Raw genomic sequence first — 16,508 nt, forward strand, 5'->3', positions numbered from 1 at the left:
CTAGAGTAGCCCAACTCATCTGACTTAATCCCATAATCCTTCTACAAAGTTATACACCCTTTACCAAAGAAGATTTTAAAAGTGTAGGAGCCATGAGACTGAAATGAACTGAAGGACAACTACAGAACCCCCACTAGGGACTTTTTAGGACAAATTACAATCATCCAAGGTCCACAGAGTTATTAAACCCAGTCAAGCAGATAAACTGAAGTAAGAGATAATTTCTGTGTTGCAAACACAACTGAAAAGCTTCCTTGCCTATTAAATACAATGCAAACAGAGTACATATGTAAGGATTTAGTTAAACTGCAGGGGACCAGGCGTAAGTGTAGATTAGGATAATCTAAAACCTGGAAAAAAGTACAGAGTATATACCATTCAGACTTGTTTACTAAATCTATCCAAAGATTTCCTGTCTTATTCATTCAAATTCATTAGCAGGTCCAATCCACCTTGGAACGTAAAGAGATATGAATCACTAATTCCAAGTAACAGTTAAACAAATTAGTAAGTAACAAACCAATATGCTTCTTAGTGTATATAGTGTCTTCTAAATCTAAAATGGGTTTTCAAGCATCTCACAAGCTAGAGGAAATTCTGAGAAGAATTCCTTCAGCCTGTGGTTAAGATGCTAGTAAACATGCTCACGCCTGAGGCACATATTTGATTCAGTCTTTAAGTCACCATTTGGGACACCCTAATCCCAAGTAGGCCTGACTGGCTCAAGTCCTGGCTACACACACCACTTCCGATCCAGTTTCCTGTCCAGTTTCCTGCTAGTGCACAGCCTGGGAGGCAGTAGATAAACGATGGTTCAAGTAGTCCCATATACTCCAGGTTTCATCCTGGTCCAGCCCTGACTCCTCCAGGCATTTGGATGGTGAATCAGCATTGAAAGATCTGACTTTGAAGTAAAATGAAAAGAAATTTTAAAAACATTTTTGAACAGATGTCTGCATCCTTGATCAGAGGATATAGGTTTTCAACAGCCAACTCTAACTCCTGACTTCATCTTCCTCCTATTGGAGACAAGGGTGGCAACACTGATGGCTCAAGTGGTCCAGTTCCTTCCAGCCATGTGGGAGACAGGGATTGCGTTCCTGACTCCCAGCTCCAGCCTGGGCCAATCCCAGACATCGTGGGTATTCGCAAAGCAGCCCAGTGGATAACAGCTCTCTTTGTTTGCCCTGACACCATCCCCTTGTAGTTTGTCTCTCCAACACATAAATCAGAGAAACAATATTTTTTACATTTTAAATCCTCAATTATAATAAAAGGATGATAAATGGGGGTTCACTTTCCTAATTTATAGTCTGCAGATGATTCTCTACAAAGGTATTTTTCTTAAGTTAACATAAATAAGGGCCTTTGTGGGACTATACACTCTCACTCTGAAAAGTTCATTTATGCCAAAGACTTTGGTTTTTCAATTTTACTAGGACAAGGCTTATCAGGAACATTTCCATCATGATCAGGAAAGACTATAAACATATTATGTCTTGCTTTGGAATTTGCCCTTAACTAAAAACAGCTGCTGTTTATCTAGAAATCTTAAAAACTAAATACAAACCTTTATCTTACTATCTTTTCATTCCTGAGAAGAATCTCTTCTCGTTGTTACATTACAAATTAGAGGCCTGCAACATACTAACAGCTTTTACTCCTTTACTATTCTAATAATGAAGAAAATAATAACCCTAATTATTGAATTCAATATTTACTGCTTATGACTTTACAATTATTATCAGCCACTTCTCTGATAATAAACTTTGAAAGATTTCAAAACATAAACCTCAATTCTCCATACACTTTACAGCTTCTAATTATATAAGTCTGAACAATTTAGCATATATTATTCACAGATAACTGATTAAATTCAGAGGACCAGAATATTAGCATGTTTCTCTAATATTTCAAGTAGATCCCACTTAAAAAATGATTACCTAGCGGGCAGGCATCGTGGCATAGCGGGTAAACCTGACACCTGCAATGCTGGCATCCCACAGAGGCACAGATTGTGTCTGAACTGCTCCACTTGCAGCAGAAATGATCCAAATGGTTGGGCCCCGGAGGAGCCCAGATGAAGTTCCTGGCTCCTGGCTTCTGCCTAGTTCACCACTGGCAGTTGCAGCCATCTGGGAAGGGAACTAGCAGATGTAAAATCTCTCCCTTTGTTACCCCCTGTTCACTCCTCCACACCCCCACCCCTGAACTCTATCAAAATAAACACAGTGGAGGGGGAAAAAAGCACTACTACATAGCATATGGTTAAAATACATCAAGCTGGTTTCTAATCCTAGGGTTATTACCTAACTTGCTGTCAATACTAAGATTAGAATGCATGTATATGCTTTGCATTAAGAGACTTATCACTGTGACTTATATAATGGTTACTATAAATGAGTAAAAAGATTAATAAAACTGATATGCCACTCAGCTTCAATTAAAGGAGTCTGAAAACTGCACTGGTATCAGTGACAGTCATAAAACAAGGAAGTTGAGAGTTTGCTCTAAGATCATTTACTGTACATAGCAACATTACAAATGCACAACAAATGGCCAGAACATTAGAATTGTAATCGTGAGAGCAGATTTAATTAGTTTAGTTATCTACTATCCCTATAGCATCAAGGGAAAAAAAAAACTGTCTACCAATGGCAGACATGTCAACAGTTTAAAAGGTGTTAAATAAATATATTCCCCAACGAGCAGCACAATGGACCTCACAGGCAATGCCTAACTGACATCACTCTTCTAGTTTCACATTAACCAGAACTTCTAAAATAATTTTGAAAGTCTTTGAGACTGCAAGCTGAATAAAATTATTGAATTTTAAAGCAGCATTGTAATTACTTGCAACTCTTCAAAAACACGTCACATTATCAAAGCACAGTTTGCAACTAAAATCAAATGAGAAATATAGGAGTGTTTCAAAAATGTTACAAAAAGAATGGAATTAAAATGTAATTTTGCTGAAAATTTTTTGAAATCCCTTCAATTTCTTCATAGTGTGCACTTTGTATAAACTTTTAAAATTAAGTCTTCCTGTATTTATCATAACTGCTCAGGTTATGTAAATTAATTAAAAAAAGAACTGAAAGGTGATCCTATCATATTTTCCCACTAAAAGTTAGCAGTCACAAATAAAGATGCAGTAAAGTTCTTCCTCAAAGCAGTCAAAACACAACATGTTTTAAATGCCCATAAGGGCATCTCAGATAAAAAAGCGTGTCAACGGTTAAATCATAACAATATTCTAGATCTACTCCATGTATTTTAAAGCTGGATGTGCTGTGACATGGTAATATTTGTGAATCATTAATCACTATTCACAAGTAAGTTATAAACAACTACAATACATTTCAAAGACAAATCCTCAATCATGAAGTACTTATGATGCTTTATACAACTATGGAAAGTATTATGATACAATAAGTGACAAACACAGAAACAAAAAAAGTCATTAAGTAAATACATATATGTATCTAGTTAGAATTGCAGTAATAAGGGTATAAACTTGTGAAAAACTTCCAAAAAAAGCTCACCGGACTTCTCTCCTAGTCACCAGCTTCCCAGACATTCCCCTGCAAGGACAGCCCTCCCACAACAATTCAGTGAAGTATTTTTTAATGTTATTTGTCGCATTTTTATTTACTTGAAAGCCAGAATAAGAGATGTTTCTGTCCTCTGACTCATCTCTCAAATGCCCACTGTAGCTAGAGTGAAGCCAAAAGCCAGGAACTCCATCTGGGTGTCTGAGCCTTGGACCATCACCTCTGCCTCACAGGACAAGTGAAGAAAAAGCTGAAGCAGGAGCAGAGATGAAACTTGGTCTCAGGCACTGGGAGTGAGCATGAGCATCCACCCAAGCTGGCAGCTCAATACACTGTACCATAATGCCCACCCAAACTGAAGATAACTGAGAAGACTTTACAAGGAAAGAAACATGGGAGAAAAGAAGTCATATCATTCTGCCTATTACTCAATCTGCTGGCTTGTGTACAACTGAGGGTAAACACGGAGTATTCTCACAAATATTTACCAAATCAACGAATGGACCTTCAAATACAGAGAGGCTATACAGAGACGAAAGAAACAGAAAGGAGAAAATAAGACGTGTTGAGCCCAGTGCAGTAGCCTCATAGCTAAACCCTTGTTTTGTACGCACCGGGATCCCGTATGGGTGCCGGTTCGTGTCTCAGCTGCTCCACTTCCCATCCAGTTCCCTGCTTGTAGCCTGGGAAAGCAGTCGAGGACAGCCCAAAGCCTTGGGATCCTGCGCTTGCGTGAGAGACCAGGAAGAGGCTCCCGGATTCAGATTGGCTCAGTTCTGGCCATAGCAGCAACTTGCAGAGTAAACCAGAGGACGGAAGATCTTTCCCTCTCTTTCTTCTTCTCTCTGTAAATCTGGCTTTCCCATAAAAATAAAGAAATCTTCAAAAAAAAAAAGAACAGATGTTACCTATTTCTGCTTAAGAGTATCCTAATTTTGCTGAAGAATACTCACGATACACAGAACAGCAGGAGTTTTCCTCCACTACAAACTTCATAGAAAGTGTAGCTTGAATTGCCATTAACTGAAAATATTAGAAGTTTTATTAATCAAAGTTACTATGTAAGAGAATACAAGGTAAACTACAAGAAACTCCTCTAGCCCAAAGGATTCAACTAAGACTATTGTGCAATAATGAGAATAGGAAAGAAATAAGTAAACTGCAACACACAAATTAAGAATTTGTATCTAGTAGATTAGAAAAATAGCATGGGGAACAGGTGTTGTGGCACAGTGTGTTAAGCCACTGCTTGTGAAACCTGAAAAGCACATATGAGTACTGCAGTTTGAGTCCTGCCTCCACTTCCAATCCAGTTTTCTACTAATACGCACCTGAGATTCAGCAGATGGCTGTTCAGTACCTGGATCCCGGTCACTCATTTGGCCAACCTCAGAGTTCCTTGTTCCTGGCTTTCACCCAGCCCAGCCTTAACTGCCAGAGAACTAAGAAAATGAACCAGCATTCTCCGTCTCTCTCTCTCTGCCTTTCAGATAGATAGAAAGACAGAGCAAGCAAGCTCTAAAATAAAAAGTATGATTAAAAGAAATAAACAAAACAAAAAAAGATAAGCTAGAGGGAGACATGAGAAATTTACATTGAGCAAGCATTCTTTCCTGAACATTTCCAATACTTAGTCTTCACAACAATCCTCTGAGGCAGTTACACTCCCGTTGCACAACTGAGGTCTGAAGGATCAACTTATCCAGGACCAACTGATTGTGCATCACTTCCTCTACTCTTCCTTCCAGAAGAACCTCTGCTTTACCCCAACATGGGACAACAGTGTGCTCAGAAGATCAGGCCCAGCGACCAACCCTAGGAGGAGAAAGGCATCTATTCTAAACAAGAGACTTTATTTCCACCTGTCAATAACCCAAGTGGGACCAATGAGACATAAGCAGAAATACATGGGACTTCCAGGAAAGATTTCCTCCCTGCACTGGCATCACAGGATAATCTGAGACCTAGATCCCATTCCTGCCTCCCTCTACCTCTGTATATCAAATCAAATCACTTCTAATTCCAAAGTATCGTGTTAACCCTTCTCCAATCAAATTCTACTGTTACAATCCTAGTCCAAACCATCAGCTCTCCACTGGCCTCCTCGCCACCAGCTTCCCAGACAATCCCTGCAAGCACAACCCCCAGCACTCCCTAAAAACAGTAGTTGAGAGATCTTTAAAACATAAATCACGACGAAATCGGAACTCATATTTACTACTGGTAGCACTGCAAAATAAAGCAACCACTAAGAAGAGCATAATGGAAATTACTCAAAGATTAAAAGACCCACTACATGACCCAGTACCTATATTTCTGGATAAAGTTAAAAGAACTGGAAAGATTTAAAAATAATAATAAGTGAACATTCATGGTCTTAGCTGCACTGCTCTGAAAGAGGAAGCACCCCAAATGTTCATCAGTGGCTGAATGGATAAAGAAAAGTGAATGCATGTAATAAAAATGCTACTAAGCCTTAGGAAGAAAATCCTCTCACATGCTACAACATGACTGCAGCTCGACATTATGCTAAGTAAAATAAGCCAGTCACAGTAAGATTCCACTTACAGGAGGTATCTAAGGTAGCTAAATCACAGAAACAAAGCTAAAATTGACGTGACTAAGGGGCGGGGTAAGGAGAAAGGGAGTTAATGGATGTGGTTTCAGTTCTACAAGATGAAGATTTCAAGGAATCTGTTTCTCTATCATTTGAACATATTTAACACTGGCAAGCTGCACACTTACAGAGCAGGTTGCACGTCTTAGTCATGTGGAAATTACAAACACCTAACCGGTGTCTGGCACAGAGCACCACTCAGGATTTTTACTTGCTTGCTTGTCTGGTTTGGTTTTGTGTTTTGGGGAAGAAAAGTAATACAGAAAAATAAACAAAAAGAACACATATTTCAACAGATTTATTTTTAGTACTATAACTGACAAAACATTTTTAATAAATATTCTAATATACATATTTTATAGCCTTTATGCAGTACAGAATAAAACTCATACAGGGTGTGAGTTTGGCTTGGGAGTTAAGATACCATTTGGGGGACCTGCCTTGTAATATAGTGGGTAAAGGCACCTGTACCATAAGAGTCCCTTACAGCCACCAGTCTGTGTCCTGGCTACTCCACTTACAATCCAGCTCCCTGATAATGGCATGAGAAAAGCAGCAAAAGATGGCCCACATGTTAGGACCCTGCTACCCATGTGAGTTACCCAGATGAAACTCCTTGCTCTGGCTCGGCCAAGCCTTGTCCGTTGCAGCAACCCGGGGAGTAAACCAGAAGCTGGAAGATGGATGGTGTGCTCTCTCCCTGTAACTGATTTCAAAATAAATAAATTTAAAAAAAGAAAGACATGACTTGGAACACTTACATCCATATCAACAGTGCCTGGGTCAAGTCCCAGTCCTGCTTGTGATTCCAGCTTCCTGCTAATGTGCACCCTGGGATCGGCTCAAGCACTTGGTCTCTGCCACCCTCGCGGGAGATCTAGACAGAGTTTCAGGCTCCAAGCTTCAGCCTAGCCCAACCACGGGAGCTACAGGCCTAGGAGGAGTGAAACAGCAGATGAATGGTCTCTCTTCATGTTAATATTTCACAAAAGTAAAGATAAATTCAAAATTCCAAAACATATAGAGTACAACTTGGTGACTTATATACATATTGGGAAATATTCATCAAAACCAAAATCTAATTAATAAATCCATCACTTAATATCCTTTTTTTTTTTTTTTTTGGCATAGTGAAAACACTTACCCTCTCAGTAAATCTCACGTTGCAGCTTTATTAACCAGTCACATGCTGAAAATCTCTCAAAACTGAAGCTTTGTATCCCCAATCAACACCTCCTCACATCTCTGCCCTCCTGTCCCTGGTAACCACCATTTTCTATTTCTATGTAAATTTGGCCTTATTTTTTTTCTTACAGATTTATTTATTTTACTTGAAAGCTAATTACAGTAAGAGAGGGAGATAGAGGGGCCTTCCATCTGCTGGTTTACCACCTAAATGACCCCAGAAGCCAGAGCTGGACCAGTCTGAAGCTGGGAGTCAGGAGCTTCTTGCATGTCTCCCATGTGGGTGCAGAGGACCGGAGTCTTGGGACCTCTCTTACTGCTTTCCCAGGCCATCCGCAGAAGAGTTGCCTTGAAAGTGGAGCAGCCCCAACACTACCAGGCACAGACATGGGATACCAGCATATCGTGCCTGCCCTGTAATTTTGATACTGTAAGGTTCCACAAGGGTGAGACCTTACAGTCCATGTCTTTCTGTGTCTGCATTATTCCACTTCTCAGAATCTCCTCCAGGCTCATCCCATATTGCCACCAATGGCAGGATTTCCTTCTTTTTCAGGGCTGAATATCAAATTTGTGTATCAAATGTTCTTTATGTATTCACCCACCAACATTCAGTTCTTTTCAGTATCCTGACCTCTGTGAATAATGCAGAAAACAACATAGCAGTGCAGATGTCTTTAACATTTGATTTCAGTCTTCTGAGAAACAATTTTTTTACTTTTACTTTTAGATATGAAATCCAATCCTGAACAATTTTGGGATTACATTGTTACTGTAATGATAAAAAAAAATGGCCAATTTCATCATCCTCATCTTTATAACCCAGATCCTCACAAACAAATGACACAATAAAACACATGTCTAAAATCGCATGTTCATGCACACACACATATTTTCAAAGATTGGCTTTCTTACTTTAATCCTCTCCAGTTCTTTTGCAGATCCACTACATCAGACATGGAATCAAACACAGACTACATATCAAAGGTAGCATAAAAAGGCAAACCCAGAAACATCGAGGAGGGGCCAGCAGTATGATACAGTGCGCTATACCACCACTGGCTGGCCACTCTGCTTCTGCAGCCTGGCTCCTTGTCAATACACCTGGGAAGGCAGTGGAAGATGGTCTAAGCACTGGGTCTCTGTACTTAGAGAGGCCAGGAGGGGTTTCCTGGCACCTACCTTTGCACAGATCTGGCTTCATGGTCATTTAGGGAAGGAACCAACCACACATGGATTCATTCAGTCTCTGTCTCTCTCTTGTTTCCCTTTCACTGTTTCCATGTTATCTGTCCCCCGTACCTTTCAAATAAATGAATCTTCTGAAAAACCAGCAAGAAGTACCATTAACTGCATTAGATAAAGTCGATGTTTATAGTGTTACATTCAGAAAAAGAAACACCAAAAATTAACAGAGCTTGAATACTTAACGATGTCAAAGCAGAAAGAAGTGTTAAAGACAACATGGGTCAAGACAGTGGGAAACAGGAAAAATGACAAAAATGACATTAATGGGTTAAGTCGGAAGTTTACTGCTGGAAACAAGGAGTAAAGAGGGAGATTAAGAACTTCTAATTGCTCAGAGCCAAACGTCTTCCAAAAGGGAAGAAGACCAGTAGCAGGGAAGAAATAATAGCAAAAACATGGGAATTGTGAGGCACACAGTGTATACATTAGGAAAAAAGTCAAATAAGGGTTCAAATTTTTAAAACTTAAGTCACTTTTTACACTCAGAGGTTTTTTTTATTAAGTTGCTCAGCATTTCAAATACCATTAAGTATTTTTAAAATTAAAAACTCATCATTTAATTCAGCAAAAGTTTTAGAAGGGCTTCTATTCCATACTTAGGAAAATCAATAGAGTAGTGGAGAAAGACAGTGACGTGAATAGAGAAAATAAAAATAAATTGCATGGAGGCCAAGATCTATAGGCACACAGGAAAAATGTCTCTGCAAATACAGACACTTGGACAGGTACAGACACCTGAGTTTCAAGATGAAGCCCAAATCATCAAGTAAACTGTTCCACTGGGCTCTGCTGTTCCCCGGGTAAGAAAGTGAGCAAGATTTTAAGAAACCACCAAACAGCAACTACCACGCAATGCACAACTGTTCCCAGCCTGAATCCGAAGGTTGCTTCCCTTTACATAGGGCTATCAAAGTCTAGTAGCAAAGATAACGCTCTCGGAACCACCGCCACAGCAGTTGTGCAGGATCACCTCAAGGGATAAATGAAATAAAGCCAAAAGACAGATCAATCATTGGCTTGGGGTTCCCTAGCCCCAATACAGAACTTTCCTAGTAACGAAGTTCTCTGAGGAGGAAATGTTCAGCTAGAGGAACATAACACAGAGAGCAGATTTAGGAGAGAATCACCAGCAAATCAGTAACAATAAAACCAGTCAAGAAAAACAGTCACTGAAGGGAAGTATAAAACTAGGAATGATCAGTAAAGACTGAATACCCAGTATCTGCTAGTGTAAATGTCCAAAGAGGTAAGGAAGAGAATAGACCATTTAGATTGGAGTCAAAAGTCACCACATATAAGTCAAACTTAAAGCCCAAACAAGAATGAAATTCAAAAGTTAATTACGAAACAAACAGCATATCAGTACACGAAGACAGCTATTTGTAGCTATATGGGAATATTTCAACTTCAATCGGTCACAATACTAGTTCAAATTGAGAACAGTTATCAATTTCACACATTTTAAAATGCAGAATACTAAAAGCTTCACATAAGCACAGTATTGCAAATATATTATATTTGGCTACCAAAATTTTATTTTATTTGGTGCTGACACTATGGTATAGCACTTTAAGCCACTGCCTGCCATATGGGCACAGGATCAAGTCCCCTATAGATGCTGGATACTCTAATTCTGATCTAATTTCTTGCTAATGCACTTGAGAAAGCAGATAATGGTCCAACTGTTTGGGACCCTGCCACCTAACCTGAGGACCTGGATGAAGCACCTGGATCTTAGCTTCAGTCTAGCTCAGAGCAAAGCACTCCTCTAGGAACCAGCAACTGGGAGATCTCTCTCTTTCCCTTTCTCTCTCTATAGCTACAACTTTCAAAGTAATCCAATGAACTCCTAAGAAAAGAAAAGAAAAATCTAGCTACAATCTTATCCTGCTCAGTATTCCCTAGTTGCCTCTTCCTGTGTTTAGTCACATATATAAAAATGCATAACACATAACAGTTAAGAATGGAAATTTTAGTCTAATCTTCCACTTGTGGTTCTGACATCCTTAATGAATGCCAGTTCAAGTTCACGTTCCACTTGCTCCATTTTTGATTCAGTTTCCTGATAATGGCCTGGGAAAGCAGCAAATGATGACCCAAAGCCTTTGGGATCCTGCACCCATGTGGGAGACCCGGTAGAAACTCCTGGCTCCTGGCTTTGGATCGGATCAGCTCTGGCCATTGCAGCCATTGTGGAGTGAACTAGCAGATGCAAGCTTGTTCTCTCTCTTTCTCTCTTTTTCTTTCTCTGTAACTGACTTTCAGGCAAATTAAACAAACAAACAAACCAGAATGAAAATTTTAAAGGATAGCTCTGTGGCATGTGGCAACCATCCTACATCCAAGCCCCAGTTTAGTCCTGGACACTGTTTCCAATCCAGCTCTCTGCTAATGCTCCTGGGAAAGGAACAGCAGATGGCCCTAGTGCTTGGGCCTCTGCATCCACGCAGGAGATGCAGAGAGAGTTCTGGGCCCCTGCTTCAGCCTTGTCTGGCCACAAAAGTTGTAGCCATTTGGGGGAAGAACCAGAAGATGGAAGATACATCCAGCTCACTCATTCTCTCTGTCTCTCCTCACTGTCTGATTCTCAAATAAATGAAATATGTCTTTGAAAAATGAGAAAAAGCAACTTCAGAGTTACAGAAAACTGCCATCAACATGGAACTGCTACTTGCTAGGTGTGACCTTAGGCAAGTTACTGTAGCAGTTTCCTCATCAATTACATGATAAGAGCAGTTATCTAACAGGATTGTCTCAGAATCAAAACACTGATGTACACAAAGCACATGTGTAACAGTGGCACCTGGTGAAAGTGTAATGAAAGTACTCATTATCTAACCCATACTACTCCAAGCTCCTAATGAGCAGACCCACACCCTTCTTTTGTATTCTTTTCCAGGCCCAGTATATGACCTTGCACATGTGTTTAATAACTGCTTGGGTAATTAAACTTCGTCCACTGAAAACTAATCTTCTAGGCAAATCTTAACAAGGTAAGGTACAACCTCTAGTGAACATCAAAAATGGTTTGCTAATCATTTATAACCAGTTTACACTTTATCACATAAACACAAGCATAATTTTGAAAGTATTCATATTATCACCAATGACTAGATCAGTATCCACAAAGCTTAATACACCCACTTACAAAACAAAAGTCTACATAATCTAAAAACATCAACTACAAAGTAGGTTCTTAGCAAATTACAGAATTTCTGTGTGGATCCTCCTTTTTGAAAAAAATTAAGCTAAATCCTGTACCCACTTTCCCACCTGGTCCTCAATGCCATTCCTGTACCAAGCAATTCCCACCAGAGACCAATCAGCTCCACCGTGGGCCTCAAGCAGCGTAGCAAGGGATGCAATGTTTCCTGATCCATATTACCACTAATTCTTGAATATGTCGAAGAGATGAAATCAAATGGATACAAGTGAATTCTTCAAGCCTGTGGTTAGCAGCTGAAAATTAATTAGAGCTGAGGTCAACACTGCTGAAGAAAAAGACGGATAAAAACAACTACAAGAAAGAAAAAGGACAATAGAAGGCTGGTAGAATCATAGGCCAAATCCAGAAAAAGCAACTTCACAAAAGGAAGACTAAGTTTCCAGTATTGTGTGAACTACACTGTGAATCTAACTACTGTCACAACATAAACATTAACATATGTGGATCCACCGTAAAAATAGAACTTAAAGCAACTTAAATAAGCTATACACACACCAACTACTAATTAAAAACATGGTAAGGTGATAATACTTGCTGGCTAAGTGGTAGAAATGCAAAGTGAGATAACTAAAACTTTGTGTAAGATTTTTCTAATAACCATTATGCTACTTTCAGATGGTCCCATCCAACATAAGCAAAGCCTACAGCAAAAATGTAGCTATACTACTAGACAAGAGGTCCTCTAAATTGCTATTATACTTTGAATTGAGAATAGGTAAAATCTTCAATGCGAGTTTATAACTTTAAAAGGATGTATTTTAAAATATGTATGTTTATATGGTGAATAACACACCAAAATTAAATATTATAATTAAGATAAAAACGTTATATAGACAAGAACCTTGCTTCAGTTCAGAAAAACAGAATGATGGAAGCAGATAATTAAAAATTATGAGACATGAGCAATAAAAAACTCAATGTTTGAATTACTTTGCATATTTTGCCACAAAAGATAATTGTGTTTTTTATACAGTCATTACCCTTTCATGAACTATTCATCAGAGCAAATACCTGGATGAGATAAACCAATCACTCCCCACTAAGAATTTAATATTTATTGATTCTAAAATCTATTAAGTTAAAACAGTTATCAATTATTAAATCACTGTTTAAGAATATAATCAACAAGCTCTCAATCAGCAATCCCCAAAAACACATGTAATTAGAAGCCCATACATAACTTCATAAATATTGATTCCATGATACCAAAAAGTTACACAATGGATTCTGAAAAAGAAATACAAACAAAAAGGAAAAGAAATTCTTACACTGTATTTGTTACAATGACAAATCTTGATTTCCACAAGTACACTTAGCTTGCTCCAATCTAAGCACATACACACATACTAAACCCCAAAAGAAAACCCTGCAGAGTCAAATAATGCTTTCTAGATTTTAGTATAAGGAGCAAACTCTTGGGAAATTTCTAAAGATGAGGATGAAAAATACTAATCTGGAGAGGAAAACAGAGTGACTGTAGGTGCCACGTTGCAGAGATCCTAATACTGACAGCTACATGAAAACAAACACTAGACACAGAGAATAATTCTCTCGCATCCAAACATTTTCAACTTCCAAAATTCAAGAGGAGTTTAAGTCTGATACTACAAGTGCTCCACTCCATCTCTATCCAAGACACTGCAGTGGTTTGTGAGCTGGGTCTATGGTTCTACTTCCTGAAATGTACAACAGCACTAATAAATTATGGTCTGAGCTTAGCACAACATTTACAAATGGAGTCATAAAAGAAAGCAATGTTCATGCAATCCTAACTGGAAAGGAGCTCTATAGCAGCCACACAGTATAAAATGTCCAACACAGCCTACCTTCTTCAAGTACTGTGCCATTGATTCTATTCACACAAAGTAGCCAGCAAGCCAACTTGTACACTGTGTCAACTTGTACATTATGTCATTTTATGACCTTAAACTTAAAATGGAAACTTTTATCTTGTTAAAAAAAATCAATACTGTTACAAAACAGTAACATTAACAGTAATCCCAGGGGGGTGGTGGTGGTGGTGACAACTTTTAAAGACTACAGCACAATCTCATTTCATGTGATCAATTTTTCCTGTAAGATATTCATCCTTTATTTTCATAATAAATTTTAAAGCCTTAAAAATATAGACCGTTTATTAAAGCTCTAATTGAAATCAATTTTCTAGCAGCTATTAAGAACTAAATCTTCAGGATCCTTGGCCCTTCTAACAGCTACATTTTGATTAATCAAACTTCTCTGCTGGAGAAACTTGGGCCATGCTCCTATCTCTTCAACAAACTAAAATATTTCCGCTCCTCCCTCATGCATGATATTAAACTTTCAGTTGCATCTTACTTAGCTGCCTTCCTGATAACCACTATGCTACACTACGTTATTTTCCATCTTTTCATTTGGACAATAGAGTATTAAAGCATTGTGCTACACTATCTATCATCTAAGTGTACTCCACTCCTACTACTGGTTAAACTTGTAGTTATTTTATCCAAATCACCCAGTGATAGATTTGCTGGCCCCAGCTCTCAAGCGGGGCTTGACAGATATCAAGGTAAAGTTAAATATGCCAATCATCATGTTCTTGCCCTACAACTTCCAGGTGCTTGGCCAAGTTTCCCAGCATTTGTCTACTTGCTAGAAGAACAAATATCCTCTCATAGAACCCAGAGCATAGCACCTCTGCTCTAAGAACACAGCTCCCGAGGCTCCTCAGAGCAGCTGTGATCTTCCAGACTCCTGTTGGACTATCACGTTAACTAGTGACAACCATAGTGCTCCGCCGGCTCCGTTTTAAGTTTCAACTAATGCAGAAAACCAACAAATCCGCCCTTCAAAATAAAGGAAATGCCACTCTAAGGGTGAAAGCATTTAGCTCCACTTCTTTTCCCAAAGGAATTATCTTCGGACCTTACATTATGACTTAGACCACAACAGATTAGTCCTGAGTGACACCGGAAGGTTTTCTTCTACAGGATACAATATTCTGCTTAACCTTACCAGAACACGTTTGTAAGTTTTACTAACTGCCAGAAGCTTCTTCTATATGTAAAAGGGTGCTGGCGCAGTCTATCAGAACCGTGCCGCTTCAACCCAAGTCCCAGACATCCTGCACTCACTAAATGTTAGGTGCGTTCCTGGGAACCTGCCGGGCTTTCTGAGCCCTTTGCCACCGTGATGCTCCCACCAGCCAAGACTTCCCATCTTTTAGAGGGGCCTCCTTCCACCCCCTCAAAACGTACCCATGCGACTCGGATGTTCCTGTCTGCAAACACGGAACCCTCAATACCATTAGGTGTCGTGGCTCTCAAAGAATCCTCTTTAGCGGCTTCCCCTGGGACACTGCTCAGAGGGCTTCGAACTGCTGAAAGGCTCCCTACCAGCTGCCTTTGCAAAAGCAGCACCAGACACAGCCTCAATACCGCATTGCTGCTGCTGACTTTCAAACAGCTTAAGGGAGGCGGGGGGGGGGGGGTGCGGATCAATCTCCTGCAGACCCTGCTGGCTCTTCTGCAGCACGAAAGAGAAACCGCCGCAGTGCTCAGCTTGGAAGATCGGGGAGCCCCAGTGCAGGGCGGGGAAGCCAGTGCCTTCCAGAGGCTAGCCGAGGGCGGGGTGTCCGGGTGGAACCGGGACCGCCACCAGGCAGCGAGCGGGGACGCCGGCTTCCGCGTGTACCGGCCCCCGGACGTCCAGCCGCAGAGGATGGGCTGCGAGGTGCCTCCCCACCCCCGGCCCTCACCTGTCAGGAGCGTCGAGCTCTCGCCCGCCGCCGCCGCCGCCGAGACAGAAGTGGTGCCTGCCCCGGCAGAGCCCGCCGCCCGCCGCCCGCGGAGGTGCCTCGGCCCCAGCTCGCATCCGTCCGCCGCTCCGGCCACCAGCAGCCCGAGCAGCAGCAGCGCAGCCCAGCGCCGCCGCCGGGGCCGCGGCCAGCCCGAGGCCGAGGCGGGATGAGGAGCGCCGGGAGAGCGCGGCGCGGCCGGCACCGCCGGCCACCCGCCGGCTTCGAGAAGCGCCGCCGCCGCCACCGCCGCCGGCGACTCCTCGGGCCGCCCCCGCCGCGGCTCCCTGCGGGGCGTCAGCCTGGTCCCCTGGGCACCGGCGGCCTCTGGAGCTCGGATACCGGCTACGTTCATTGGTTCCGCTTATTTAAAAAAGTGAGGGGCAGAAAGGTGCGACGTCTTCAGGCCGCGCGCGACGCCCGCGCTGCCGCCGCGGCGAGCCCCACAGCGCTGCTCTGGCGCCGCCGCAGCCGCCGCCGCCGCCAGGCGCATCCCCCGCCCCTCCGGCCCGCGCGCCGCGTAGTACCACGCTCGGCCGGGACGCCTCCCGCCCCTCACACGGCCGCCCGGCCCCCGCCTCCCGCCGCCCCGCAACGGCGCAGGCGCGGTACGGCAGCCCTGCGCGTGCGCGGTGCCAGCCCCGCCCCCGGGGCGGGCCGCGCGGAGGAGGCGCCGGGACCCGGGACGCGGCGGAGGAGGAGGAGGAGGAGGAGGAGGAGGAGGAGGAGAAGGAGGTGGAGGGCATGGCCCCCTGCCCTCTCCTCTCCCCGGAGCCGACTAGTGGGTAGGAGGGTGGCGCAGGGACGCGTGGGGGGTTCCCTAGCAACAATATCTGCACAGGACAAGCTGGTCGTGGCCAACCGCCGCGTCCCGGTCGTTGCTCTGTAGGGGAGGGTTCCTTG

At 42.0% G+C, this 16,508-nt stretch overlaps 1 protein-coding gene across 4 annotated transcripts in view; it reads right to left on the reverse strand.

The window, feature by feature from the left end:
- Window positions 1-16,139, reverse strand: part of STIM2 (stromal interaction molecule 2) — a 126,387-nt gene extending 110,248 nt beyond the window's left edge. For 2 of the 4 annotated variants that reach the window (XM_058670241.1, XM_058670238.1), the window contains exon 1: window positions 15,567-16,132. In XM_058670241.1, coding sequence (XP_058526224.1) covers window positions 15,567-15,960 — 394 coding nt within the window. In that variant the 5' untranslated portion in view covers window positions 15,961-16,132. Of the gene's footprint in view, window positions 1-15,566 lie in introns of all 4 variants that reach the window. The other 2 variants (XM_058670240.1, XM_058670239.1) reach the window with 1 other exon arrangement.
- Between the last annotated feature and the right edge of the window lie 369 nt (window positions 16,140-16,508).

The sequence above is a fragment of the Ochotona princeps genome, chromosome 11 (genome assembly GCF_030435755.1).
Source record: "Ochotona princeps isolate mOchPri1 chromosome 11, mOchPri1.hap1, whole genome shotgun sequence".
NCBI classification, from domain to species: Eukaryota; Metazoa; Chordata; class Mammalia; order Lagomorpha; family Ochotonidae; genus Ochotona; species Ochotona princeps.